The 24,778-nt window shown below is 57.3% G+C and overlaps 3 protein-coding genes across 5 annotated transcripts; 2 read left to right on the top strand and 1 right to left on the bottom strand.

Moving 5' to 3' along the window:
* Positions 1-747: 747 nt before the first annotated feature.
* Positions 748-4,911, bottom strand: LOC139599436 (neuritin-like). Its single transcript, XM_071446718.1, has 3 exons — positions 4,766-4,911; positions 4,250-4,397; positions 748-1,785 (listed from the first exon to the last, which is right to left on the bottom strand). The coding sequence occupies exons 1-3, from the start codon at positions 4,806-4,808 to the stop codon at positions 1,560-1,562; spliced, it is 417 nt and encodes a 138-aa protein (XP_071302819.1). The 5' UTR covers positions 4,809-4,911; the 3' UTR covers positions 748-1,559.
* A 3,487-nt stretch (positions 4,912-8,398) lies between these two features.
* DBNDD2 (dysbindin domain containing 2) lies at positions 8,399-15,813 on the top strand. 2 transcript variants are annotated; one of them, XM_071446580.1, is made up of 4 exons: positions 8,399-8,537; positions 13,680-13,835; positions 14,313-14,456; positions 15,217-15,813. In XM_071446580.1, the coding sequence occupies exons 1-4, from the start codon at positions 8,528-8,530 to the stop codon at positions 15,423-15,425; spliced, it is 519 nt and encodes a 172-aa protein (XP_071302681.1). In that variant the 5' UTR covers positions 8,399-8,527; the 3' UTR covers positions 15,426-15,813. The 2 variants fall into 2 exon arrangements, with proteins under 2 accessions (XP_071302681.1, XP_071302680.1); XM_071446579.1 differs by lacking the exon at positions 8,399-8,537 and adding an exon at positions 8,909-9,084.
* Positions 15,814-17,596: 1,783 nt separating this feature from the next.
* PIGT (phosphatidylinositol glycan anchor biosynthesis class T) lies at positions 17,597-23,075 on the top strand. Of its 2 annotated transcripts, none has more exons than XM_071446578.1 (12): positions 17,597-17,807; positions 18,175-18,352; positions 19,286-19,413; positions 19,895-19,995; positions 20,151-20,237; positions 20,485-20,572; positions 20,647-20,744; positions 21,038-21,203; positions 21,325-21,493; positions 21,931-22,197; positions 22,316-22,399; positions 22,532-23,075. In XM_071446578.1, exons 1-12 carry the CDS (start codon positions 17,618-17,620, stop codon positions 22,782-22,784), a joined length of 1,809 nt encoding a protein of 602 aa, XP_071302679.1. In that variant the 5' UTR covers positions 17,597-17,617; the 3' UTR covers positions 22,785-23,075. The 2 variants fall into 2 exon arrangements, with proteins under 2 accessions (XP_071302679.1, XP_071302678.1); XM_071446577.1 differs by having other exon boundaries at positions 21,293-21,493; positions 22,032-22,197.
* The last annotated feature ends 1,703 nt before the right edge of the window (positions 23,076-24,778 follow it).

The following is a 24,778-nucleotide window of genomic DNA, read 5'->3' as shown; positions in this document are numbered from 1 at the left end:
TGGTACATCATTCTCCCCTGCTTCACTTTCCCCAGCCACTAAAGTTAACAGGGGAGAGGGAACAGGATGAAACAGCAAACAGTGCTGTTGGCATGGAGTACAAAGAGAGAAGTGAAGCATCTGAGTGGTTCACTCCAGGTTTTACAATGTTCTGATTTACCCTTTCTCCACTGCTCACCCTAAGGCTTTGTGCCCCAGATGCTGAGTACTGAATACATAAGTAACAACTTGTGCACTGAAGTGCTGTCTGAACACCAGCTGCTCTGGCTTATTTCTTGGAATTTGCTCTAATTTCTTCATTATCTCCTGCTGCTGCTGCAGGAGCAGAGTGTTGAGGGATAGTGAAGGTAAGAGGAAGAACATGTGAATGCCAGAGGAAAGCAGCATGACCCAACAGCACTGTTAGGACTAAGATCCTTTGCTCCAGAAGCTTGCCCAATGCCTGGAATGCATCTGGTGGGATCTGTGGAGTTAGCAGGGCTCTGGTTTCCCTGCTCACACTGTGAGCACACACCCCATGGCCCTGTGCAGCCAGGCAGGGCACAGAGATCCATCAGCATCCTTAAAACACAGACTGCCTTGGGCTAACCAATAAAATTGTTGTGTTTCTCCAACATACTCAGAAATCACTTGCAAACACCTCTCTGTTCCAAGTACTTCCATGCTTGTACTGAAGCTGCAAAACTGACAACACTCTGAGCCATAAAGGAGACAAGAGGAGACTGTGCAAGAGCAAGGACAAATAACTTCTGTCATGCTGTTGGCTCTACAACAAACTTTAATACTCTGGAATTACACACTTCTACCCACAGCTGCTTACAGGTACCTTGGGGAAAGCTTTAAAGCAGAAGAGTTGCTATAAATCCCTTTTTTCCTCCTAGCTTGATACTCCCTCTCCCCCCAAATATTTTTCACTTCTGTCCATAGAAAAGGGATTTACACATAACACAGAAGTTACTCAGGAATTCAGATGTGTGCAAGAGAAGTCATGCAACTGTGATTGTTGTTCAGCAGGGGTTTTACCACATCCTCAAAGAAGAAAGGCCAGTATAGGGCAGTAAGGACTCCTTTCAGCCTGTGACAGGACAGACACCATCCCCTGCACCTCAGGGAGTAGTGGGAAAAAGACCCATCTTGTTTTGAGTGTCCAAATCAAAACCCTGGAGAGTTGATCTGGTGGAAAGAGTCAGCAAAGTAAACAGGTTTCCTTCCAGTTGCCATAAAAGAGTGCAGAAGTATCCAGCATTCATCCTTTTTCCAGAATTTATCATTTCTCTCCAAATCCTGTGCCCTGTATTTACAAGTTCCCAAATCTCCCGACAGCCAGATCTGTGCCCGTGCCTTCAGGCAGAAGGGGGAGAGGAGTTACTCCAAATTACAGAGAAATTTCAACACCCTGGAGATGCTGCCAAGCTCTTCCACGTCTCACAGGCGCAGGATGGAGCTGGGAGTTTCTGAGCTCCACACAGTGCATTCCTCAAAGGTTTGGAAAACAGATCTGAAAGATGCCACACCACACCCTGCCACCACTTCTGTTGGGATACTCACAGAGCTGCAGTTTATAAGTTCAGCCAAGTGACAATGAGGGGGATGCTGAGGATAGAAATGTTGGGAACGTGGGTCCAGGCAGAGCTTTGGGCCATGCTGGGGCTGCAGAGGTCGAACAAGCTGCCTTGAAATTTGGTTTTTCGGGACTCCCTTCTCAGCATCTCCCAGACAGCTGCTGCTTCCTTCTGGCACTTCCAGAGCACTGTCAGGGCACAGGTGTGGAATTCATCCCAATACCTGCAGCCAGGGAGACACCACACTGTCAGTCCCTTTGCACTCCCACAGTGCAGGATGCCAGGCAGTGCCTTGCTGCCCTCTGAGCAGCAGCAACCCTTGTGTTTTGTGCAAGCTTCCCAGACTATTCATCCCCTCCATCATCTCCCAGAGCATCTTGGCTAAAACTCCAAATCTCAAAACACTGAAATTATTTATTCCTTTTTTTCCCCCTCCCTTTTCTCTCGAAGTCAATAAAATCCATTATTTTCCATCAACAAATGTTTCCCTGAGTATCTCACACAGGCTGCAAACAAAGGCCCAGCACATCTCATTCATCACTTTCTCCAAGCAGAGTCAAGGGCAAATGGGAGCACAAAGCATGGAGAAGGACAAGAGCTCCCACAGGCTGTCTCAGCTTTCCTGAGGTATGGGCAGGGGCAGGAGGAGTTAGTCACTGTGTTCTCATTAGAATCATCTCCATTTATCTGCTGGGTATTACTTTCACAAGTAGAAGCTGTTCAGTGGAAAGAGGCTTTTGGAGACTACCAGAAGGAAAAGAGAAAACAGGCAAAGATAACCTGTGGTCCTGCAGGAATAAAGCAGGAGCTGCTCTGCTGTCCTGTCCCAATGGGCTGGGGCTGGGCACCTCGCCCAGCTCCCTGCAAGCTGGAAGACAGGAGTCTAGAGGACAGGAGCAATTGCTCTGACACCTTCCCCGTGTCTGCCAACACTCCAGGCACACATGTCACCTGTCAGGAAGGGGATGCAGTCCAGCTGGCTGAGAGGGGACACTGTGCACCTGTAAAGGACAGCACGGTGCTGTGCTGTGCCCTGTGCTGGAGATGACACTTTGTGCAGACAGGCAAACCTGAGCACTCTGCTTGCTCAGAGCTGGGGCTTACGTCAGAACGCCAGCTGTGAGGGAGTTCATTAAACCGAGTCACTGTGGCAGAATAAACCTCCCCAGATAATGAGAAAAGCTGGTGCCAGCCCTGGCAACCTCCAGTGCTCACTCCCAACCTGCAGCAGCAGCAGGCAGCTCAGACAGGTAAGAGTTAAACCTGCCCCATGTCTTCAGGCAAGACAAGCTGGGAAGGTGAAGGAGAATGGCAGCTCCAACCTGGATCTGCTCTCAGCTGGGATGGCAATTCCCAGCCTTTCACCCTCCACAGCCCCCATCTGCTCAGGCAGGCAGGCTGCACACCGAGCTGAGACACCACCAGCCCCCCAGGCTCCCTGTCCATCCCTCACCCACCCTCCTGGAGAGGGGATCAGCTCCAGAAATGCAAGCAGCAGTGGATAAGGCTGAGTGTCAAAGGCAAATAATTCAGAAATATTTCCTGGCAGGAAGCTGGGACATCATCAGCTTCCTGCTAGGGAAGATCCCAGGACCTGTTCTGGGATGGTCTGTGCCTCTGGGCTGCAGGAAAAACTCAGCTCACGCATTTCTCGTGTAAAAACACCCAGCTCCTTCAGCAAAGGAACCTCTCCTCCAGCAGCCAGCAGCAGCATGGGCTGGGCCGACTGTTGGGTGTTTTCTAATACCAAGAAGCCTCCTTTAAAAAAAAAACCCAAACAAACCAAAAAGTATCAATTCTGTCCAAAGCAGAGCAGTTCCCATTTCAGCCCACCCATAGGCAGGCCCCAGAGAGGCTGTTCATCCTGATCCGGGCTGTCTCCTGGAGAAGGGGGACACAGAGCATGTCCCAGCCTGCAGGATGGCTCCCAGCAGCTCAGAAAGCCTGACCCCAGGGCACTCAGCCCTCCACCTTGCTCTGCCAGCTTTCCACCGCCCCCAGGCACGTGGCTTTTCCATTCATTGCTATCTGCATTTCCTTGTAACTCCTGTTCACTCCCCACAGCTCGCTCGGGAGATGCAAAGCTGCCTCCATTTATCTCTGCGAACATTTTACATCCACCTTGCTGCTTCTCGTCTGCTTTTTAAGCGGGCCTTACTCCAAACTGCCCAACACCACCCCTCCTTGCCCAGCTCCTCTTCAGTTCTGTTAAAGCTAACATCCTGCTAATATCGTCATCTCAGGGCATCGCTACAAACTCGGGCAAACTAGGGCTGGGAGAAATCCAAGCCTGAAGGATGAAGGGTCCACACAGGGAGGGAGAAAGCTTCTTTTGGGCTGCTCCCAGCAGTGCTGGGCACTGGGGCAGAGCACTGCCTGAAAGCTGGGGTGCAGGGGAGATTTTCCTGGGTCCCTCTCGGCTCCTCCTGGCTGCGAGCATGCAGGGTCTGATGGGACCAGTGCTGGGGCTGGAGCTGCTGCCAAGGACCAGGGATACAAACTCCGGTGGGACACAGTTAGGAGGTGGATGGATGGACGGACAGAGAAAAGAAGCTCGCTGGGTCAATGTGAAACCGGAGTGAGGCGTGGAGCACATGTGTGTGTGCAGGCACGACGGGACTCGGGAGGGCAGGAGCCTTCAGACAGGGACAATGCCAGGAGCCAGGCTGGCCACGCACCGTACTCACCTGCAGACCCTGCGCAGCCCCTGCAGCTCCATGCCCTCCTCCTCCTCGTACGCGGCCATGCTGTCCCCCAGCTTGAGGACGCAGTCCGAGAGGCCCCGGTAAGCGTCGGCGCAGGCGGGTCCGGCTGCCAGCAGCCCGGCCAGGTGCCCTGCCAGCACCGGGGGCCGAGGTGAGCACCGGCACCTCCGGGGACAGAGCCCACCCCCGCCCCGGGGTGCCCGGCCGGGGAGCGGCCCCTTCCCCGCGGGACAGCCTCGAGCCCCCGCCGCCCCCCGGCCGTGCCCGGCGTTGTCGGGGTCTGCCCAGAGCCCCGCGGACACGGGGCCACCCGAGCCCGGTCACGGGGCTGCCATCCCGACACCGGCACCCCCGGCCCGGGGCGGGGGACAGCGACCGGCGGGGGGAGCCGCGCCGACCCGCCCGGACGAAGGGAGAGAGGGAGGGAAGAAGGGAACCCTCATCGCATCCGCCCGGACACCGCCCGGTCCCCCCGCCCCGACCCCCGCATCCCCTCACCCAGGGCGAGGAGCAGCACGGCCGGGCCCCGCCGCTGCCCCATCCCTCCGCCGGGCTCGGGCTCCAGCCCCGCTGCCGGTGCCAGCGCCGGTGCCCGCACCACCGGGGCCGGCAGCGCTCCCCTCCCTCCCGCCTCCGCGGGGAGGGCACCCGTCCCCAGCCGCCGCTAATGAGCGGCTCCGGCCGCGGCTAATTAAGGAGGGGGCTGGGCCGAGGCTATCGAGCGTCCAGGGGCACCCCCAGCCCCTCACCCTCAGCCCCGGGATCCCGCAGCCCTGCACCTCCCGCATCGCATCTGGCCAGCACCCACCGCTGCCCACACTCTGCATCCACCTCCGGGAACACGGCACCCCCGCACCAGCATCCTCACCCCAAAGGCCCCCATCCCCTGCCCACCGCCGCCTCTGCTGCCCACTCCGGGTGTGACACCAGTCATGGGACAGTGCCCGCTGCCAGCAGCAGGATTCCGGGCAGAGCAAGGAACTCTTCCTTCCTTGAGTCTCTTGAACAGCACAGGAGAGCACAGTGAAGGGTTAGAAGCAAAACCTAGAACGTTTGAAGGGTCAAAGGACTAAACATCAGCACCTACAGCTCCAAAACCTTCTGCCCACACCCTGGCTCAGCAATTCCCAAGGCTGTGTGGTCTTTGTGGCATCAGCTGGGATTTTGCATGGTCGTGGCTTGATTCCAGCTCTTGCTCCAGGAATCCCTTTGGCTCCAGCAGGAAGGGGAGCAGAGTTTCCTGCCTGCTTTGGTGGCATTGCTGTGGAGGCTGGGGGTGTCAGACCCCTCTCTTTGCTGGTGACAGCTTTGCTCTTGGGGACACTGCTTTGCACCAGCCCATGGACATGACTGCTACCAGGACCCTCATAAGTGGGACCCCTCTGTGCCCAGGTACCCTCACCCCCGGGGCAGCTGTGCCACCACACCCAGACACCTCCAGCCCCAAGAACTTGGAGCAATTGGAAACCACAACTCTGCAACCACTGCAGGTACCCAAATTTAATGCAAAAAGGGCTGGGGTGTGAAAACCAAAGACTATTTCTTTATGAAAGATCAACAAAAACAATGAACTATAAGATTTATTTACAGATGAGTGCCACGTGCTGCATCTTCATCAGTCCTTGAAGAAAATCAAGCAGCGTGTTCCTTTCAGTCAGGCACACTGCATTTGCCACCAGCCTGGGACACGCAGGGGAGAACCTGGCCCAGAGGTGTCACCACATGCCCACAGCTACCTGCAGGGACAAGCCAGCCCCAAGGGCTCTTCCCAAGAAGCTGCACAATGTCCCAGGACACACAGGGCTGCTCCATGGCACTAAAGCAAAGTCTGTGCAGAATAGCACAGCTGCCCAAAAAAGAAGTGGGATATGATGAAGAGGAAATTCCCCTGGGACAGGCACCCTCTGCCAGCCCTGCCTGCTCCTTCTTTGGCCCAGGCTGGTGTCCTGCTGTCCCCACAGCACCTCCCAGCTCTACCTGCTCCCGTGCCAGCCCTGGCAAGCAGGAATGTCTGTATGGCATGGATCCCGAGGACATGGGGACACGACACCCCCGGGGCTTGGCAGGAGCCTCTCCCAGCACCACACAGGGACTGTTAGCACTGCGACAGGGGGTGTTCCCTCGGGACAGGGCATGGCCAAGGAACAGGCTGGCTCCAGGCACCGAGTGCTGGTGCAAACCCCATCCAGGCTCCCCCCACCTCGCCTCGCCTGCGGAGATTCTCGTTTCTCGGCAGCCACATTCCTTTGAGGGTGTTTATGGCTTTTCTGTCTCCCCGCTGTCCCAGGCTAAAATCGCCCCTTTTAAGGGAGCCACAGGACCACGGGTTGCTGGAGCTTTGCCGGCTGCAGGCTGCTCCTTTGCAATGTATCGCCTCATTTACTGGAAAAGCAGCCTTGCCTTGCCTTGTTTTTTTTCTTGACTCCACAATTTTCTGATGGAGTCAAGCTGCAGCTCACTCCCAACCCCATCCACGCATGCTTCCCAGAGAATAAAATGTATTTTCACCAGCAAGTGATTCACCTGTGCCCGGAACTGGTTTGCCTTTCCTTAGCTGCCGATTCCTCCCCAGCTCCATCCTCACCCCGCAGCTCCCTGACTCACCTCCCAAACCTCTAATAAACGGGAAAAACCTGAGCAGGAAGGGCAGGAGGAACAAGTCACCTTACATTTTTCTCACAATGACAGGGGCACTTTGATGCTGCCCCCCCTGGGGTCTTTTGGACTCCATGTCGTGGGGAGAAGAGGTGACATTCCCACCTGGGCTCGTGACCTGGGCATTTGGGGAAAGGGCGGGGGCTGTTGGCACAGGGCAGTGCTGAGAGCCTGCTCTGGAGGCACAAGGCAGGCAGGGATGCTGCGGCAGCCGAGACAGACCCTGCAGGTTTCTGGCAAGAATTATTCTTAGGGCTCCGTCCCAGAAGTGGAGACTCTCCACTGACTCCAGCGTCACTTCTGTCCCCTCTCACCTTTTGGCCCGGGGCAGGCACGCTTTGCTACGAGTAAAAAAAAATTTTAAAAAATCATTATGTAGAGCTGGCTTGCCTGCAATGGTTTAATTGGAATAAAATGTGTGCCCCGCTGAGCGGCACGGCTTGTGCTGAAGAGCCAGGATGAGTCAGGCTCGGTGCCGATGATATCAGTGCTTTTCCAACGCCCTCCCGGCAAGGGGAGGATGAAGGGGCCACGACAGCGAGGGATCTGGGAACGTGTCACTCTGCACGGGCAGCACCCACATGTGCCGTCCCCGCAGCGGGGATTGGGGATGCAGTGAGCTCTGGGGACCTCGGGGAGCTCCGGAAACTCGTGAGTGCACAAACAGCCTCCACGCCTCGCAGCCGTGCCTGGTGCCAAAAGACACAGACGTGTCACATAGCAGAGACCTGAGCTAATTCCCCGGCGCTGCCTCCTCGCCCCTCCGCTGGCAGGGCCGGCCAGGGGGGCAGCAGGGCCGGTGCCCACAGCTGATGCTGCCCCGTTCACACGGGGCTGTGAACGAGCCAGCGCCGGCAGGTACCCGGCAGAGGTTTGGTGACGCAGCTGCTCAGAGACCACGAGCCCCCATTGGTGCTACACCGGCCTGGTCCCCCCAAACCGCAGTGCTGGCACCCCACAACATGCCAACATCAGGCAGGAAGGACTGGCAGGGCTTATGGACAGGGATAAACATTTACGTGGATAAAATTCAAAACCACCGTGAAAGCTGAAGCCAGCGCCAGGGTGCAGGCTCCGGGTACCCAGCACAAAGCCGGTTTTCGGCAGCAGGAGGTCCCAGGAGAAACAGGGGGGACAGCAAAGCAACAGTAGCCAAAATAAAGCCGGGACACAAACAATACCCAGTTATCTTTTGTTATGCAGACAGCGAGAGGAACACACTGAGAACGGGACAGGCGGGACACGCCACAGACACTGGAAACTCCCTTCCAGCCACAGCAAAGGGCACAGTGGATGTCCCCCATTCCGGCTTGGCACTGACCGGGCTCCGGGCAGAGCTGGCGCTGGGCACGGCGAGGCACTGACTCACCCTGCTGAGACACAGGAAGGAGGCGGCGGCCAAGCCCTTGGCCATGCCAAGGATCAGCCCTGATGTGCAGGACTGAACGTGGGAGAAAGCACCCCGGAGTGGGGTCTGCCGGGGATAAGGGTCTCACAAGGCCAGGAGTGACACGGGGAGGGCCCATTAATACATGATGCTGTTCTCTCTGCCGCGGGAATCCGTGAGCTGGGCATTTTGAGAAGATAAGCAAAGAAAAAGCGAGCATGAATAATGGTAACTGCTCTCCCTGCCCAGGCAGAGCCCCTGCCTCCCTCTGCCTCCCCCTGCCCACCTCCTGCCCGGGGGCACAGCTCCTGCCCGGGGCAGGGCCCCTGCAGCCCAGCACTGCGGGCACTGATCTGTGCCTGGGGCGGGACCCTCTGCAGGACCCGGGACCCTGCGTGGGGACACCCCGCGGGTCCCGCAAAGCAGAGACCCGGGTACTGCGCACGGGGACCCTGCTCTCCGTGGGTACCAGGGACCCTTCACGGGACCTTCTGATTGTCCCTGTGCACGGCAGACCCCATCCCCGGCAGCGGCGGTGCGGGACCCCGGCGGGGCGGGAGGCGCGGCCGCGGTGCGGCGGCGATGGGCGCGCCGGTACCGCCCCGTGCCGCGCCGAGCGCCGCCCCGCAGCGCGGCTGGGGAGAGCGGCGGCGGCGGCGGCGGCGGGGGGGCCCGCACTGATCCCCGTCCCCCCCCCGGCCCGGCCCGGCCCGGCTCGGTGGCAGCAGCCGCATGTCGGGGCCCGGAGCGCAGAGCCGCAGCCGGCGGCTGCCCGGTAAGTGCCGGCCGCGGGGTGGGCTCGGCGGGATGGCAGCGGGCACCGCACCGGGCGGGCAGGGCTGGGGTGCCACATCCCGTCCATCCTCCCCACAGCGCCCACCTGATCCCCCTGGCAAAGCCCCTGTGCCCCACCTGCTCCCGGAGCCTCCAGCCCCCTCGCTGCACCAACCTGCTGCCGGCCCCGCTGCTTTCGGGCGGGGAGCTCCGCGCCTGGGACGGGGATGCTCGGGGAGCGGGGGATTGGAGGGACACCTGCTTGGGAAGTGGCAGAGCTCGGGAACCTGTTGGGTCGCGGGCTTGTTTTGGAGTGGGCTCGGCAGCCCTCAGAGCGCCGTGGCTGCCGGAAGGAGCGGATCCCCCCCGTACCCGCAGGGCTGAGGATGCTGGGCAGAGCAAACTCCGTGGCGAGCGGCAGCCGGGGGAGCGGGGCTTGTGGAGGAGCAGCCCGCCAGGCACCGTGCCCGGGTTGTGCCTGCCGTGCCTCGGGCACCGCGCTGCTCCGTTCTCATGCTTCTCCTCGCGTGAAAGGAAGCAGGGCCCCGCAAATAGCAGGGTCTTATGACACAGCCTCTGCCGGGGAAGAGCTCCGGGCGGCAGGGAAGGATATTTTTAGTGCTGAGACGCAGGGGATTTGGAGATCGCTCGGAGGAGTGCAGGCGATGAAACCACGGCACACACAGGGGTTACGAGGTGCCGTGTCCTCTCTCTCCATTTCTCCATTCCCTCTCCTCCCTGCTTTTCCCAGCGAGCAGCCCTGCCAAAACCACTGCCTCCCTCGCACTCGCCCGGTGCATTTCCTCTCATCAGAACTACGGTTATTTTTTGCTGTGCTGCAACACGAGGTCAGACGTGCCCGTGGAGAACTGTGCAGGGCATTAACACTCAGGCAGCTGGAGTCTGAGCATCCCATCTCTGCATGGTCTGACCCTGCGTGATTCTCTGGGCATTCCCAACTCTCCCTGGCAGCTGCTTCTCCCAAGGCTGAAGGAGCTGAAAGCCCTTGGGAGTTATCCTTGTTCTGCAGGGGTTGTGCTGGGGCAGGGTGGCAGGGAAAGGTTTGCCATCTCTGCACAGCCTCCCAGAAGATGCCGAGGCAGCTGAGGAGCTGCACTGCCCCCCACCCATCTCCTCGCTGACCTGGGCGGGGGGGGAAGGTGCATTCTGGCAAGTTGGGGGCAGTGGGGCATTCTGGGCTTCTCTGGACAAGCAGAGTCAGGGGTTTGGGCTCCAGGAAGGCTCTTACTCCAGCCCTTTCATTCATCAAAGAACTGACCCATGGTTGGAGCAGTCTCCCACTTAAACTCTGCTCACCCCGCCAGCACCTGCTGCTCCTTTCCACAGCCCATATTATTTTTCAGGACCTTCTTTAAATCCCTCGAAATCTCTGCAAGATATTGCAGAGCTGTGGCCTCAAGAAAAGGCCATTCCCATCTTCTCTTGGCCTTGTGCCTTCACTAACAATCCTTCTCCCAACCCAAACACACCCCTCCTATTTACCGGCACAGAGGGGGTGTACCGGGATCCCGATGGCCATGAGGGATGAAAAATGCATTGTCTCCCAGCAGAAAGGCAGCTGGGTCCGAGTACACCCTGAGCTGGTCCTCCCAGCACCCTCCAGCCCTGTCTGGCCCCTGCCCCATCCAAACTGCATCCAGGAGTTGCTCCTGTCCCAAGCCTGCTTTGGCGAAGGTGTGGATGGGAGAGCTGACAGAGCTTTGCCTCCCAGCCCTCCCACGCCTTTCCCCACCACAGCGTGGCCCCAAGCCCACACAACGCGAGGGGTGGTGGCTCTTTGGTGTGCTCTGGCAGGGCAGAGGGACCGCTGGGGCCATCCTCCTCGCCCGCAGCCCACCCTGTGGCCATCTGCCTAGCAGCAGGTGAGAGGAAATCCCTGCGGGGAATCCTGCCCTGTCCTGCCCGCCCAAACTCTGCAGCAGTGTTCGGCCCCGCTTGCTGTCCAAGCAGCGCTGAATGAGCCGTGAGAGCCGGAAGGATCTGAAGGCAGCGGGGCGCTCGGAGCCGCCGCAGCCGCGCTGGGCGGCTCAGGCAGCGGGGCAGAGCCTGGCTCGGAATGCTGATCAGCCTCCAGCCCCTCGCCTCAGCGGGCTCTCGTAATAACCATGACAATAGTAATAAAAGCCAGGCCACCAGCAGGTACCGACAGATCCCCCACGGTGCACAGGGGCCGCATTGTGCGTGCTAACGTGTCCCGCGGTGGGAACATGCCAGCGGGATGAGACAATCCCGGCGGCTGACAGCCACCGAGTGTGACCGGCCGTCACATGGGAAGGGCCGCGGCAGGGAACGCCGCGCTCCTTTATTTCCCCGGCCGGGGTTGCCGAGGGGCAGCCACACTGGCAGGGCTGTTCGCTCCCCCTGGGCTCGGAAGGGCCGTGCGAGGGGGGAAGGCTCCATCCCTGGCTCTCACCGCGGTCACGGGTCAGGCAGGGCCAAGCACAGCCCCAGCTGCTGCCTCCCGCTGCCGGCGTTCCTTACATAATGGGATCTCAGTGCTCGTGCCCAACTCCCCGACCAGAGCTCGAAAACAAGTTCATAAACAGGTCCTGCTAATTTCTCCCTCAAGAGAAACCCTGGCGCCCACAGGAATGCTGCCACCAGCAGCCGTCATCACTCTCGCCGAGCACACTTACTGCGAGTATCGGTCACGTGCAGGGAGAGCATGAACAGCCCGGAGCAGCCGCACTCATGGCACTCAGGACAGCATACAAGAGCTTTCTGCTTTATTTCGTATTTGCACTGCAGAAGGATTTGGACTCTGGTCCTTACCTCCGCACTGAGGTCTCTTTGGCGAGATGTCCCGTGGAGAGCTGGCCTGTCACCCTGAATCCTGCAGCCAGCACAGCCTCTGCCCTGAGCCCAGCCTCTGTACAGCTGGAGATGGGCTCTCCTCGGTGTGGTGAACTGCGGCAGTTTGCCATGGATTCTGCACAGCTGGGCTGGGGAGCACAGCTCTGCCTGGGACAGCCAGCTGCTGAAGGGAGACAGCTCCATAATCAGTGCCTTGATCACCCCCCTCCTTGTCCCTGGCTTCATTCTGCTCTGCAGATAGCACAGGGAGGCTGGAGGTTTTTGCTGTACCCAGCAGCATCGGGCTGCAGCCACCTGGTGAGTCGGCTTTCCCAGCAGGAAAGGTTCACTGGCACCACCATCCCGGGCCCTGCACTGAGCCTCAGCATCAGTGCTTTGGTCAGACATACCAAGGCAAAGAGCCCTTCAGGCAGCCTGGATTGCTGCCCAAGGCATTGCAGGAAGACGCTGAGCAGCCAGAAGAGGACCAGAGCCTCTTCCAGAGTGCGTGGTGAGTTGCCCTGAGTCACGGTGCATCCCCACGTGGTGCTGCCGGCACAGCCCAGCCCTCTGGGCAGCACCTGCAGATGATGGGTTTCACTGAAGGATGCCCCAGAAAAAAAATGCAGAGAAGCCCTGGAAGAGCTCTCAGGAAAATGTAACATCGATCTCCATGACATCTCACCAGGCTCAGCATCTTTCTCCAGCGTGGTTCCTGTGCTGCTCTGTGCTGCTCTTAGCCAGCTCCTTGCTGTCCTTGCCCCTGTTCCTGCCAGACAGGGTGGGGATGCTGCTCCCTCTGTTCCCTCCTCCCCAGGCTGGAGGAGCAGAGGGTTTGGGTTGTGCTCAGGCAGAGCACAGGATGTTTGTTTGGTTTCCTTGGTTATTACACTGCCTGCTCCAATGATCACATTTTCCTTGTGCCGCTTGGGCCAAGTGCAGCAGAAAGGAAATGTGGAATGGTTGAGGTCAAACACCAGCCTGGGAACAGCTGGGGCCACCAGCCACAGCCTCTCTGTGCCACTTGGGTCCTTGTTATTTTGGGTACCCAGCCCAAAAGGAAGTTATCAAGACAGGGGATGCAGCAACAAACTCCTTCAACAACAGCCCAAGGGCTCCCATCACTCCCTCCCGTGAGCTGGGGACACGAGCACCGGCAGTGAACTGCTGGAGGAATTACAGGAATGAAAATGTTTGTGCAGGCAGAAGCCAAGCTGGCTGTGAGCAGGGATGTGAGCCTGGAGCGTGGGTGCGGCTGCAATTATAGTGACGGTGGTGGCGGGGGTGTGACAAGCAGGGCAGGGGTGACACGGTTGCCAGTTCTTTTCATTCCTTATACATCCTTCAGCCCAGAAAGCCTGGAGCACTAAGGCCAGCTCTTGACCCTGGGAGTTCCCCTGCTCGTTAGCATTCACAGACAGCCCTCTGTTCGGTAGCAGGGAAACTGAAACTTGAAAGTGTGCAAACCGCGGCTGATCTCACCCCAGTTCCCCTTCCCCCTCGAGAATTCCCTTCAGCAGCTGTGAGCACCGCACATGAGCTCCCCATTCCCGGCTGCCCTGCACCTCAGGGGAGGGATCTGAGGCTCCAGCACAGCAAGTGCTGGTGATGCTGCTGCTCTGGTGTGTCACATGCATCCACGGTGACTAAATCAATGTGTTCTGGTAAAGCAGAGCAGAAGGGAGCCACCAACCATCCAGCACAGCCGTGCAGTGAGCTGGGACAGGCAGGAGGGCTCAGACAGCCCTGCCTGCTCCAGCTCTCCTCACCTTCTCTCCCCAGCTGAGATGGAGCAGGCCCAGCGGAACCTAGATGCAGAGCAGATGCAGCAGCAGCAGCTGAAACTGCGGGACAGGCAGAAGTTCTTTGAGGAGGTTTTCCAGCACGATGTGGATTTCTTCTTCCCCATGTCCCACCTGCAGATTGAGCACCGGAGACGTATGTGCTGTGGGCACCAGCAGGGGGCTGGGGGTGTGACACAGGGGACAGTGACACAGGGGACAGTGACACAGGGGACAGTGACACAGGGGTTGGAGATTGCTGGGACATCCCCAGCCTAAACAGGACATGCATGACCTGAACCAAGGTGGGACCACAGTGGCTGTGTGTGGGTGTGCTGTGGGTCACTCACAGCCCTCCACTGAAGGCACATGGGTACCCAGGCTGTGCCCTGTAGAGTCTGGCTCTGGGCAGGCTGCATTTTGGAGCAGGGACAAGGACTGCAGTGATACAGCAGGGGCTTCCAGAGGGATGTTTTAAGGAAACATGATTTTCCTGGGACCTCTTACCAGCAAGTAGAATTCAGTTCCTTGTGGCAAGGCTGGTCTCCCACCTCAGGGTCCTGCCTGCCCAGAGCTGATGGTGCCCTTTTCCTGGCACTATCACTTACCTTTTCACTGGCCTCTGTCTCTGCAGCCCCCTTAGGCAGCATTTCCTCCATGGAGGTGAACGTGGACATGCTGGAGCAGATGGATGTGCTGGACCTGTCAGACCAGGACACTGTGGATGTGTTTCTGGGCTGTGGGACAGAGGAGAGCAGCATTGCTGGGTCTCTGCCAGGTATGTGCAGTCCCAAGCCCTTTGTGGGCCAGGCTGGAAGCCCTTTCTGCCCCCAGTGCCCACACTGACTGATTCTCAGCCCTGGGGCAGATCCACACCCACCCAAAGGCAGATATTGGTGCTGGCTCTGTGAAGTTGGAGGGCTGGGCTGTTTCACATCAGTATCCACCTCCCCAGCGCCGACATCCAGACCCCTGTAAATTCCTTGTGCTGTAAAAGACACAAGAGCCCAGGCACCTCCCAGAGTGTGTGAGTCAAATTCCCTTGTCCTGAAGGTTCTCTGGAGCAGCCAGTGCCTTGTCACAACTCCCAAGGTCCCCTCCATGCTGCAGAACCCATTGTGCTGAGCAGGGAGGCTGCAGAGCCTCCCCATGTCCCAGCCACACCCCAGGGGCTGGGCTGGGGTCTGCAGGGAAAGCAAAGGGTGCCAGCACATTCCTCCCCACTCACACACTGTAGTGAGGTCAAACCAAAGGTCTCCTCGCCTGCTGCAGCCAGCAGCCTCACACAGCGTGGCTCTGAGCCGTGTTTCAGGCAAGATGGAAGAGGCTCCACTGCCAAAAACGGGGATGGAATGTGCAGCAACTGCCCTGAGCCAAGCCGGGGGTGTGAGGTGGGGAATGGCTGCAGCAGCCACGTGGGGAGCGGTCAGGAATGCACAGCCCACTGAGGAGTGAGAATTGGAGGGGCCATCCATGAGGCTCAGGCAGCAATAAACTTCCAAGAGCCTTTTTCATTCTCATACTGCTCTCTTCTCCAGGGGCAGATGCCAGCCAGTGCCCTGAGGAGATCACCCTGCAAGTGCCCAACGCAGCTGAGAGCAAATCTCGCATTTCCTCCACCTCCTCTGCCTCCACGGATTTGAACAGCCTGGACACCAGCGAGGAGGGGGCCGAGACCCCCGTGGTGCAGTCGGATGAGGAGGACCTGCAGGAGGACAGTCCCAAAGAGCAGGTGGTGAGAAGCTAGCAGGCAGCTCTGCCCTGCTCCCAGCCTCCTCCCTACGGACTGGCCAGCCCAGAAGGAAAGCTGCTGGTGCTCAGTGAACCCCGTCCTGGACTGCTGCCCTGCCACAGGGGAGAGATGGTTTTCCTCTCCTCTCCCTCCATGTGTTCTCCTGGCAGCTAAAGGAGAAGGAAAGGGGTACTGTAAGCTCCCAAAATTAACTCTTCAGGCTTTGCTGCTAACACTCCCTGCTTCAATCCCCCCCACCCTCCAACATGCTCAGCATCCCACAGCCCCACCACCTGCAGAAAGCCATCCCTTAGGATCCCATTCCCCCTGCCCTACTGACAAAGGTTCTGTCCAGACAAGCACTTAACGATGGCACAGAGAGAAATAACACGGATCTAACCAAGCAGTGGGTGTGTGTGTGTCACTGGGGGCTGAGGGCTCAGAGGGAACTGCAGGAGGGAGAGCAGTGCAGAGCCAGTGTGCTCACTGTGCCATGCAGAAGCAAATGACATGTCCTGTTGCACAGCCCAGGGCTGGCTCCTGTGCCCAGGCCTTGGCAGAGAAGGGCACCATGGGGAGCAAGAAAGAGGCAGCTGGCCTGAGCAGGGCTGGGGTGCTCATGACCTGCAGCCACCAGCCATGAGCACAGTGGGCACTTCCCATGCAGATGGGCTGAGCAGAGAACAGCAGCAGCTGCTCCCACTGTGCTGCTCCACAGGATGGAGGAAGCACCACCAACATGAGGCCACTTTACAGCCCACTTGGTCCAAAGCTGGGCACAAAGCTGGCCACAGGCCCCTTGCCACCATCAGTGGCTGCAGGCCAGGAAAGCGCTGTCCCTGCCCCTGCATCAGCACAGCCGTGGTCACCACGGGGAAAGGAGCCTGGCAGATAAGCAGGGGACGCTCTCCTCTTCCTGGCTGCTTCCCAGGGGGTGCTGAGACATTACTGCACTCTTCCTGGGTTCAACCAACACTTTGTGGGACCAGCTGGAGTACCCCATATCCAAGTGCAGCAGAAATGTGTTGCATGTGCTGCCTTAAGCTGGGGAATTGATAAAGAAAAAAGAGGCAGGCTTCATGACTGTTCAGGCTGTAGCACAGGGACTTCTCTATCTAGGTATAGGGTATTTAATAGCTCTGGATGGATGTTTTTACCTTTAATTTGGCTGATCATTTCCAAAATGCATCTAAACCTTTATTACCTACCAGTATCCTGTTGCAAGGAGTTGCCCAGTGTAAAAAAAAATCAAATAACAAAACCAACAATATTATGTAAATATTACCTTTATTTTTTTTTTCTGGGCATGCTGACTTTCTGGTTTTATGTGATGCCATTAATTAGCAAGAGGGGGAAAAAGAGATATAAAGTAACTCCTTATTCCTCACAAATACTGAATCACATTGTCAGTTCCAAGTTAACGTTGCATGAGGACCTTAGATCTGAGCAAGTAAGTGGGTAATCAACAAGGTACGACAGGTGCTAAGTGGCAACCACACGTTGCTATAATTTTTATGCTTATTTCCTACTGGAACAAATAATCTCCACACTCAGACCATCACGGGGAGAACAGGAGATGCTGTGAGCGCCATCGGACCGTCACCGCCGGCGCTGCCTTGCTGTGGCTGCCGTTCCCTTGCCCGGGGGCGGCCCCGGGCTGGCGGATGTGGGAGCGGGGCGCTCCGGGATGGCTCCGCACCCGGGGATGGGCGCTGCTCTGCGGGAAGGAGCCGAGGAGCGAGGGAGAGCCGCGGGAATGGCTGAGAAGTGGAAGTCACCTGGGGACAGGGACAGTCCTCGCAGCGTCCTGGGGCACCCCACGGGGAGCCGCCCAAGATGAGACGGCGCCAGGGCCTCCCCTCAGCACCGATTCCGGAGTGGCGGAGGGAGCGCTCGGAGAGCCGCTCGATGCCCTCTCACAGCATCAGAGTTAACCGCGATCACCCCTCTGGGTCCTTCCCGACGCAAACGTTCTGCGGCTCTGTGAGAGCGCTGGCGCTCGCCCCTGGGCTGGGGCAGGCGCAGGCACAGCCGGGCTGGCGCTTCTCCCCGCGGGGGCTCCGGGCTCGCTCCGCGCAGCGGCTCCGGTGCCAGGCCGGGACAGCCCGGCGCTCACAGCGTCTCCATGGCACCCCCGGAAGCGCCGCCATTGCCGGCGCGGGCGGAAGCGGAAGCGGGGCAGGGCGGGCGGCGGGGCGGGCGGTGGGATGGCGGCGGCGGCGCTGCTGCTGCTGCTGCTGGCGGCGGCAGGGCCCGGGCCCGGGCGGGCGGACGCGGGGCGGGAGCGGCGGGACGCGCTGCGGGAGGAGCTGCTGCTGAGCCCGCTGCCCACCGGCGATGTGGCCGCCACCTTCCAGTTCCGCACGCGCTGGGACGCGGACCTGCAGCGGGGCGCAGGTAGGGCGGGCCCGGCCGGGGCGGACCGCGCCGCTATTGGCTGGTCCGGGGCGGACCGCGCTGCTATTGGTTGAGACGGTGCGCATGGGCGGGGGTATCGCGGAGGGACCGCGCAACGTGATGGTTTGCATCGAGCTATGACGTCAAGGGTGGGAGTGACGTCAGAGGCGGGGTGAGGTGAGCAGGGACAGGGCAGAGGCTGTGGGGACGGAGCGGTGACATCACACGGGGGGGCTCGGGGCCGTGACGCAATCAGGCTGTGTGTGATGGCGCAAGCAGAGGCAGTGTCGGTGATGTCACTCTGGGGCAGGCCCTGGTGTGATGTCGGGAAGGGGATGAGAGGGGCAGGGACTGACGCTGCCCACAGTCTCTCACTACAGGCTCTTCCCGAAGGCGCTGGGGCGGCTGGTGGCAGCGCTGGGCGTGCGGGAGCTCCACCTCGCGCTCACCCAGGGCTTCTGGCGCACCCGCTACTGGGGGCAGCCGCCCCTCCAGGCACCCGCTGGCGCTGAGCTCTGGGTCTGGTTCCAGCCCACGGTCACCGAGTAGGTACCCCAGACATGGACCCTCTGGGTCCCCTCTGTGGCCACTGCTCCTAGGAGCTGTTGTTTGTCACTCCTGAGGCAGCCATGGTGTGTGAGTGGGCCTCCTGGGTTGAAAAATGTCTGCTGGAAAGAAGAGCCCAGGAGTAGCTTTAAAAAAGCCACAGAACATACCCCATCTGTTCACAGGACAGGATGTGGTGCTGAGGGCAAACCCTTGTTCATTAAATGCCCAAGTAATTCCCCTGTGGGCTCTGTGATGACAAGCACTTAATGATGGCACAGAGAGAAATAACACTGATCTAACCAAGCAGTGGGTGTGTGTGTCATTGGGGGAAAACAGCATGGGGGATGAGGGTTCAGAGGGGATTGCAGGACCCTTGCTGCGCTAATACAGTGGGGCTGTATGTTGGTCTCTCATCCATGACTCACTTCCTTTGAGTCCCATCCAATACCTGTCACCATCTCCCTTAGCACACCAGCCCTGCTCAAGCTGCAGCAGCCCTGTGGGGACTCACAGAGCTCTCTCCTCCCTGCAGGTGTCCCATCCCTTGTCTGCTGGTTGGGTCAGCCTTTGGAGCTGCACCAAGGCATTGCTTTGGGCCTCACAGCCCCTTCCCCATTCACACACATCACCTCCTGTGTGCTCCCTGCTCCCCTGGTCTCTCTCCTCACATACCAGCTGTGCCCACCACCATGTCCCTTGGCGGTCTGATGCCTGTGAGGCCCTGCTGTGTGTCCCTCAGATCTGATGTGTCAGAATAAAATACCAAGAGAGCTGGAGAATGCCAGCCCAGCAGTCTCTCTGCACACTCCATGCAGCTTTGGTAACCCAATGTGGTCACCCCGCTGTATTTTCTGAATGTTACTGACTTAACACTTGTTTTTTCAAGGATTTGAGCTGCTGAGTAATCTCTGGTGTCTGTTCTCACACAGTGTTGACAAAGCCTGGAAGGAACTGAGTAACATCCTTTCGGGAATATTCTGTGCTTCTCTCAACTTCATTGACTCGACCAACACAGTGATTCCAACAGCATCCTTCAAACCCCTGGGTTTAGCCAATGGTGAGCCTGGCTCTGCTCTCTCACTCTTGCCTCTCATTTTAGTTCTGTCCTGTGCCAATGCCAGCATTCCAGGTGCAGGTCCTGCAATGACTCTGGGTCTGGGTGTGTACAACAGCATCTGTTAACCTTTCCTGGGAAGGATTTCCTCTCCCTACAAACAACACTTGATTTTAAACAGAGAAAACTCACAAGTAATACATGGCAGGTGCTCCCAGGCCCTTATCTGTCTCTATGAAAAGTGTTTTATGAAACAGTGAGGACTACAGGATTTAAGGCACTCACAAAAAAGATCTTCTAGGATGTATCCTTATCATTCTTTCCAATCACTCTGAACAGAGTGGGGTCTACTTCTGGTGGAGCTCACAGCATTTCAGGCATACTGAGAGGGTGGTGGGATGTGGGGTACACTGGGGGTGGAACACTGCTGCTGTGCTCATGCCTGTAGCAATCCCAGCCTGCTCTCCTCCCTCTCCCTGCCCAGGGACAGATCACCATCTCCTGCGTTATGCTGTCCTGCCCCGGGAAGTCGTCTGCACAGAGAACCTCACCCCCTGGAAGAAGCTGCTGCCATGTGGCTCAAAGGTAAGGACAAGTCCTTGTGCTCAGTTGGGCCACTCCAGATGGAGCTGGGCTCCCAGCAGCAATCTGGGAGCATGCACTGGGAAGTTCCCTCAGGGCTTTCTCTCGGTGGGAGCAGAGGACAGGGCAGGGCTAAGTTTCTCCTCTGTTCCCTGCAGGCTGGGCTGGCTGTGCTGCTGAAGGCTGAGCGCCTGTTCCACAGCAGTTACCATTCCCAGGCAGTCCACATCCGCCCCATCTGCAGGGTAAGTGCTGGCTCAGTTCCCTCCCTGAGCACCCCAAGAGAAAATCCAAAGCCCCCTTGTCTCATTGCAAAGTATCACACTGGTTTGCCCAGCTACCCTGAGATGGGTTCACTGTGTCTAACACAGCTGTCATCCTGTTTCTCTGGTAACCCCAATGGAAATCTTGCAATCCTGGTGGAGGTCCAGCTCCATCCTGGTGTCCTCCCCATCCAGAAAGTGTGATCAGAGCTGTTTGTCTCTTGTCCAGGATGCCTCCTGCCTGGCTCTGTCCTGGGAGCTCAGACAGACCCTCACTGTGGTCTTTGACTTCTTTTCCAGTGGCCAAGGAAAGAAAGGTAAGCGTGGTGGCTGTGCTGGAGTGCTCCCAGCCTGCAGCACTTGACCTGCCAGCTGACCTTGCTTCCCACAGACTGGTCCCTGTTTAAGATGTTCTCTCGCACACTGACTGACACGTGTCCTCTGGCATCGCAGAGCAAAGTCTACGTTGACATTTCCCCCAAGAACAAGGTAAGCTCATGGGCCAGAAAGCATGCCCTGCTCCCTCAGTTCAGCCACTTCATGTGGCTGTGAAACATCCTCACCTCCATCCTCTGCATGGCCTGGCCTCTCAGGGGCTAAGAAAGGGAGGTGATTTCCTTGCTCTGAGGAGGGCTGAGGGGATGAGCTTGGTGATGTTAGCAAGAGCACAGAGCTGGCTGTTGGGTGGCAAAGCTCAGGGCTACCTGGGGGGGACTTTGCCCAGTGCTGCCAGTTTCTTCAAGGGGCACTTTTTCCTTTCATGGTCCATTTGCTCTCCTCAGGAAAAGGATCTTCTGGAAGTGTCCCCCCCTCCAACATCAGTACATGAAGCTATTGTCCAGGGAGACAGGAGAACCTATGCTGTCTATGACCTGCTGAGCCCCTCCCTCTTCAACACATCTCGCAGCCTCAATGTGCAGCTGAAGTGGAAGCGGCCCCAAGACAGCTGTGAGTGAGCAGAACTTCACTTCATCTGCACCACTGGCCAGGGCTCCAGGGCTGAAAATCACCCCTCTGCTGTCCTTGCTCTTCCACAGCGGAAATGCCCATTCCCACCCTCCATGCTCAGCGTTACGTGGGGGGGTATGGGCTGCAGACCGGGGAGATCTGCACCCTCATCTACAACACCCACCCCTACCGAGCCTTCCCCGTGATCCTGCTGGAGACTGTGCCCTGGTACCTGCGCCTCTACGTGCACACCCTGACCATCATCACCAAAGGGAAGGAAAACAAGCCCAGTGAGTGAACCCTCCAAGCTGCACATGCCACCCCATTCCCTTGGCATGAGCAGCTCATTCCAAAGATGGTTTAGTCCCTTCCCTCAGACCCCAGTGGTCACTGGGAAGCTGGATTGTGAAACAAAACATTTTAGGATGTTTTCTTAGCCCCAAGTTCAGTGCTCACAGCAGATAAGAACATTAAGTCAGTTTTATTTATAAGAGGCACATGGATAGTGTTTCATAATCCAATAAGGGTTTAAACCAACATGAATTAACTTTTGTAGCACAGGAAGCTCAATTTAAAACTGATAATTGGGTTTTCTTTTGCATTTAAACCTTTCCTTATGAATACCTGACCGTCATGGGTCTGTAGCTTTAAAGACCAGCTAAATTTAGCTTTAACACATACTTTTTGCTATGGGTACATCTTCACTTGCCCAGAAAACCTCTCTCAGGACGTTGGAAGTAGGAGCACCCGCCTCATGGGAGATGTCCAGGCAATGTGAGATTGGACAAGGCTCCCCTGGGGCTATTGTGGAAATCTCTTTGGGGTTAGGTTACATCCACTACCAGCCAGCCCAGGACCGGAGCCGGCCTCACCTCTTGGAAATGCTGATCCAGCTGCCAGCCAACTCCGTCACCAAGATCACAATCCAGTTTGAGAGGGCCTTACTGAAGTGGACAGAGTACCCACCTGACCCCAATCATGGCTTTTATGTTGGGTAATGACATTCCTCAGCTCCTCATCCCTTTCTGGGCTTTGCATAGGACTTACTGCCCAAGTCTCTGGAGATGTCTTTGCTGTCAGGACTGACACTGGCGTGTTCTTTGTGCCCTTAGTTCATCTGTGCTCAGTGCCCTGGTGCCCAGTGTCACTGCAATGAAGGACATGGATGTGGAGCAGAGCCCTCTCTTCACCTCACTGTGAGTGTGCTTGTGCTGGGGAGCAGGGCTGTGCCACAACCTGTGGGCTGTAGCTGCTCTCATCCTCTCTGGTGAGCACCAAGCACTGGTCCTGTGCAGGCTGACCCTGCCTTTCCTTCTTCCACTCTCCAGGTTTCCTTCCTCCGATGGCTCCAGCTACTTTGTGCGCCTGTACACGGAGCCACTGCTGGTGAACCTGCCAACCCCAGACTTCAGCATGCCCTACAACGTCATCTGCCTCACCTGCACCGTGGTGGCCGTGTGCTACGGCTCCTTCTACAACCTGCTGACCAGAACGTTCCACGTGGAGGAGCCCAGCCGGGGCGGGCTGGCCAAGCGGCTGGCCAACGTCATCCGAAAATTCAGGGGGGTGCCCCCGCTCTGAGAGGGGCCAGGGCAGCCAGCACTGCCTGCAGGGCTCTGTGGGGAGACAGACAGCAGAGCACTGCTGCCTCTTGTCTTGCTGGAAGCAGCTTGTTCTGTTTTGCTGCCAGGAATTCTCTTTGGGATCCAATAAGCTGAAAGATCACTTCCATTGCTAAGATGGGAAATGGCTCTAAGCCCATTGACTACTGAACTGCACTGCTGTGGGACTGGGAAAAGTAAGATTTCTGTTTGGGAGAGGTGTAACTTAGATGCTGGGAATGGTGCTGGAAGTAAACTGGAGTGTTTTGTACGTTTGTGCTGCTCCTGGTTGGTTTTGCTTTCTCAGCTCATGGGCAGAGTTGACCCTCTAAGGCTGTGAGCTGCCAAGTCTGTAGCACACTGCCTGGATCAGCTGGGATTTGATGCAGGCAGGACCAGGCAAGGGGGTTTGATCTGCTGAAAAGAGAGGAATTCATCTGCTCTAACATCTCACCTTTCACAATTGTCTTGTTTCATACATATGTGTCCTGACAGACTTGGCCACATTGGAGTCAGTTTGCAAATTAATTATTGGGCACAGGGTATGTCTGCCCCCTCACCAACAGCAAGGGTTTATTTTCGTTCATAGGAAAAAGCTTTTCTTGCTCACAACTTCTCTTTGCAGGATTTTGAAACCCTCCACCTGCTCAGCCCTCTGCCACAGCACAGGATTCTCCTGTGCACCCACAGTGTCCCTGGGGCTTTGAGGAGCCTTGGCTCAGCAGACCCCAAGTGCTGAGCTGCAGCCAGCCCTGGGCTGGGAATGCAGGAGCACTGGCACCACTGTGCTCCTCAGTTATTTTCTTAAAACACAGATTACCACCTTGTGGTTCACCCAGAGCAGTGGGAGGTCAGTGGTGGTGCTGCTTGGCCTCTGACAGTGCTGCTTTCAGGGCTACACCCTTTCCATCTCAGATGTGGCTTTTGTGATTGCAACAGACACTGCTTACAACCAGCTAAACAAAGGACAGGGAAATCACTGGAAGAAATACTCTCCAGAACCAAAGCAGAGCACAGCCAGAGGTCCTTTAAAAGCTTCTGTTGAACAGAAAGGCCATAAAAACCCCATGGCCTCCTGTCCTGCACAGAACAAGCTGTTCCCACTAGCCTGGGATTACCTTTCCCTTCCATGCCAGAGATGCTTTTTACTCTGCAGCTCCTTACAGATCCACTCCACTGGATGGCTCCGTGCAGCCTGCAGAGCCTGCTGAAATACAAGTTTTGGATGATCCCTCTGTGTTCCTGCCTGCTGAAAAAGGTGCCTCAGGGCTGGGAGTTCACAGCCCTGCCAGCCAGGCTGCAAGTGCAAAATGGAATTTCTTTATAGAAAGCTGGAGCTGCAACCAAAAAAAAACCCAAGCGAGCACACAGCTCCCACAGCAGTCTTAGGCATGAGGGTCCACATTGCAGTTTGCAAAAGGATTTGGAGACCTCAAGTTGTATCAGTTGGATCCAGTATCAGTCCTGCAGACTGCAACCAGCATCATGTGCTGGAGCAGCTCAGAGCAGCCCAGTTCCCTGGGTGAAGCCTGCTTGCTGCTGGTGTGGGGTGGGATCCTGAAAGTCCCCTGAGTGCCATGGGAATCATAGCTGGCATCTAGTAGTTATTTTTACTATGAACCATCAGAGTTGGCATCAGCCAAAGGCTTTAGGGCCATTCCTATGCAGTGCCATAAACCAGGAATTTTAAACACCCCATAAAAAGGTCAGGCCAGAATAATGGCAGAGCAGAGGGAAACTCTCCCAGGCTGGATACATGCTTGTAGAGCCAGTGGGAGAGCAGGTCTTATCATAACTATCAAAAATGCACAGGCCAGCCAAGTGGAAAACTGTGGGAAATGTGGGTGGCCCTGCAACTGTGGCTGGGTGGGTTTTAAATGGTTGTGAAAATGCCAAATCTTGGTCTTTGGGGTTTTGGGTTTTGTTTTTCTTGGGCTGTTTTTCTTCTTTCCTTGGGTTACTCAGTACAGGAGA

Source organism: Agelaius tricolor, unplaced genomic scaffold, assembly GCF_023055355.1.
Source record: "Agelaius tricolor isolate 1412-34295 unplaced genomic scaffold, bAgeTri1.0.p SCAF_23, whole genome shotgun sequence".
Classification (NCBI taxonomy): Eukaryota; Metazoa; Chordata; class Aves; order Passeriformes; family Icteridae; genus Agelaius; species Agelaius tricolor.
This window is presented reverse-complemented; position numbering and strand designations above follow the sequence as displayed.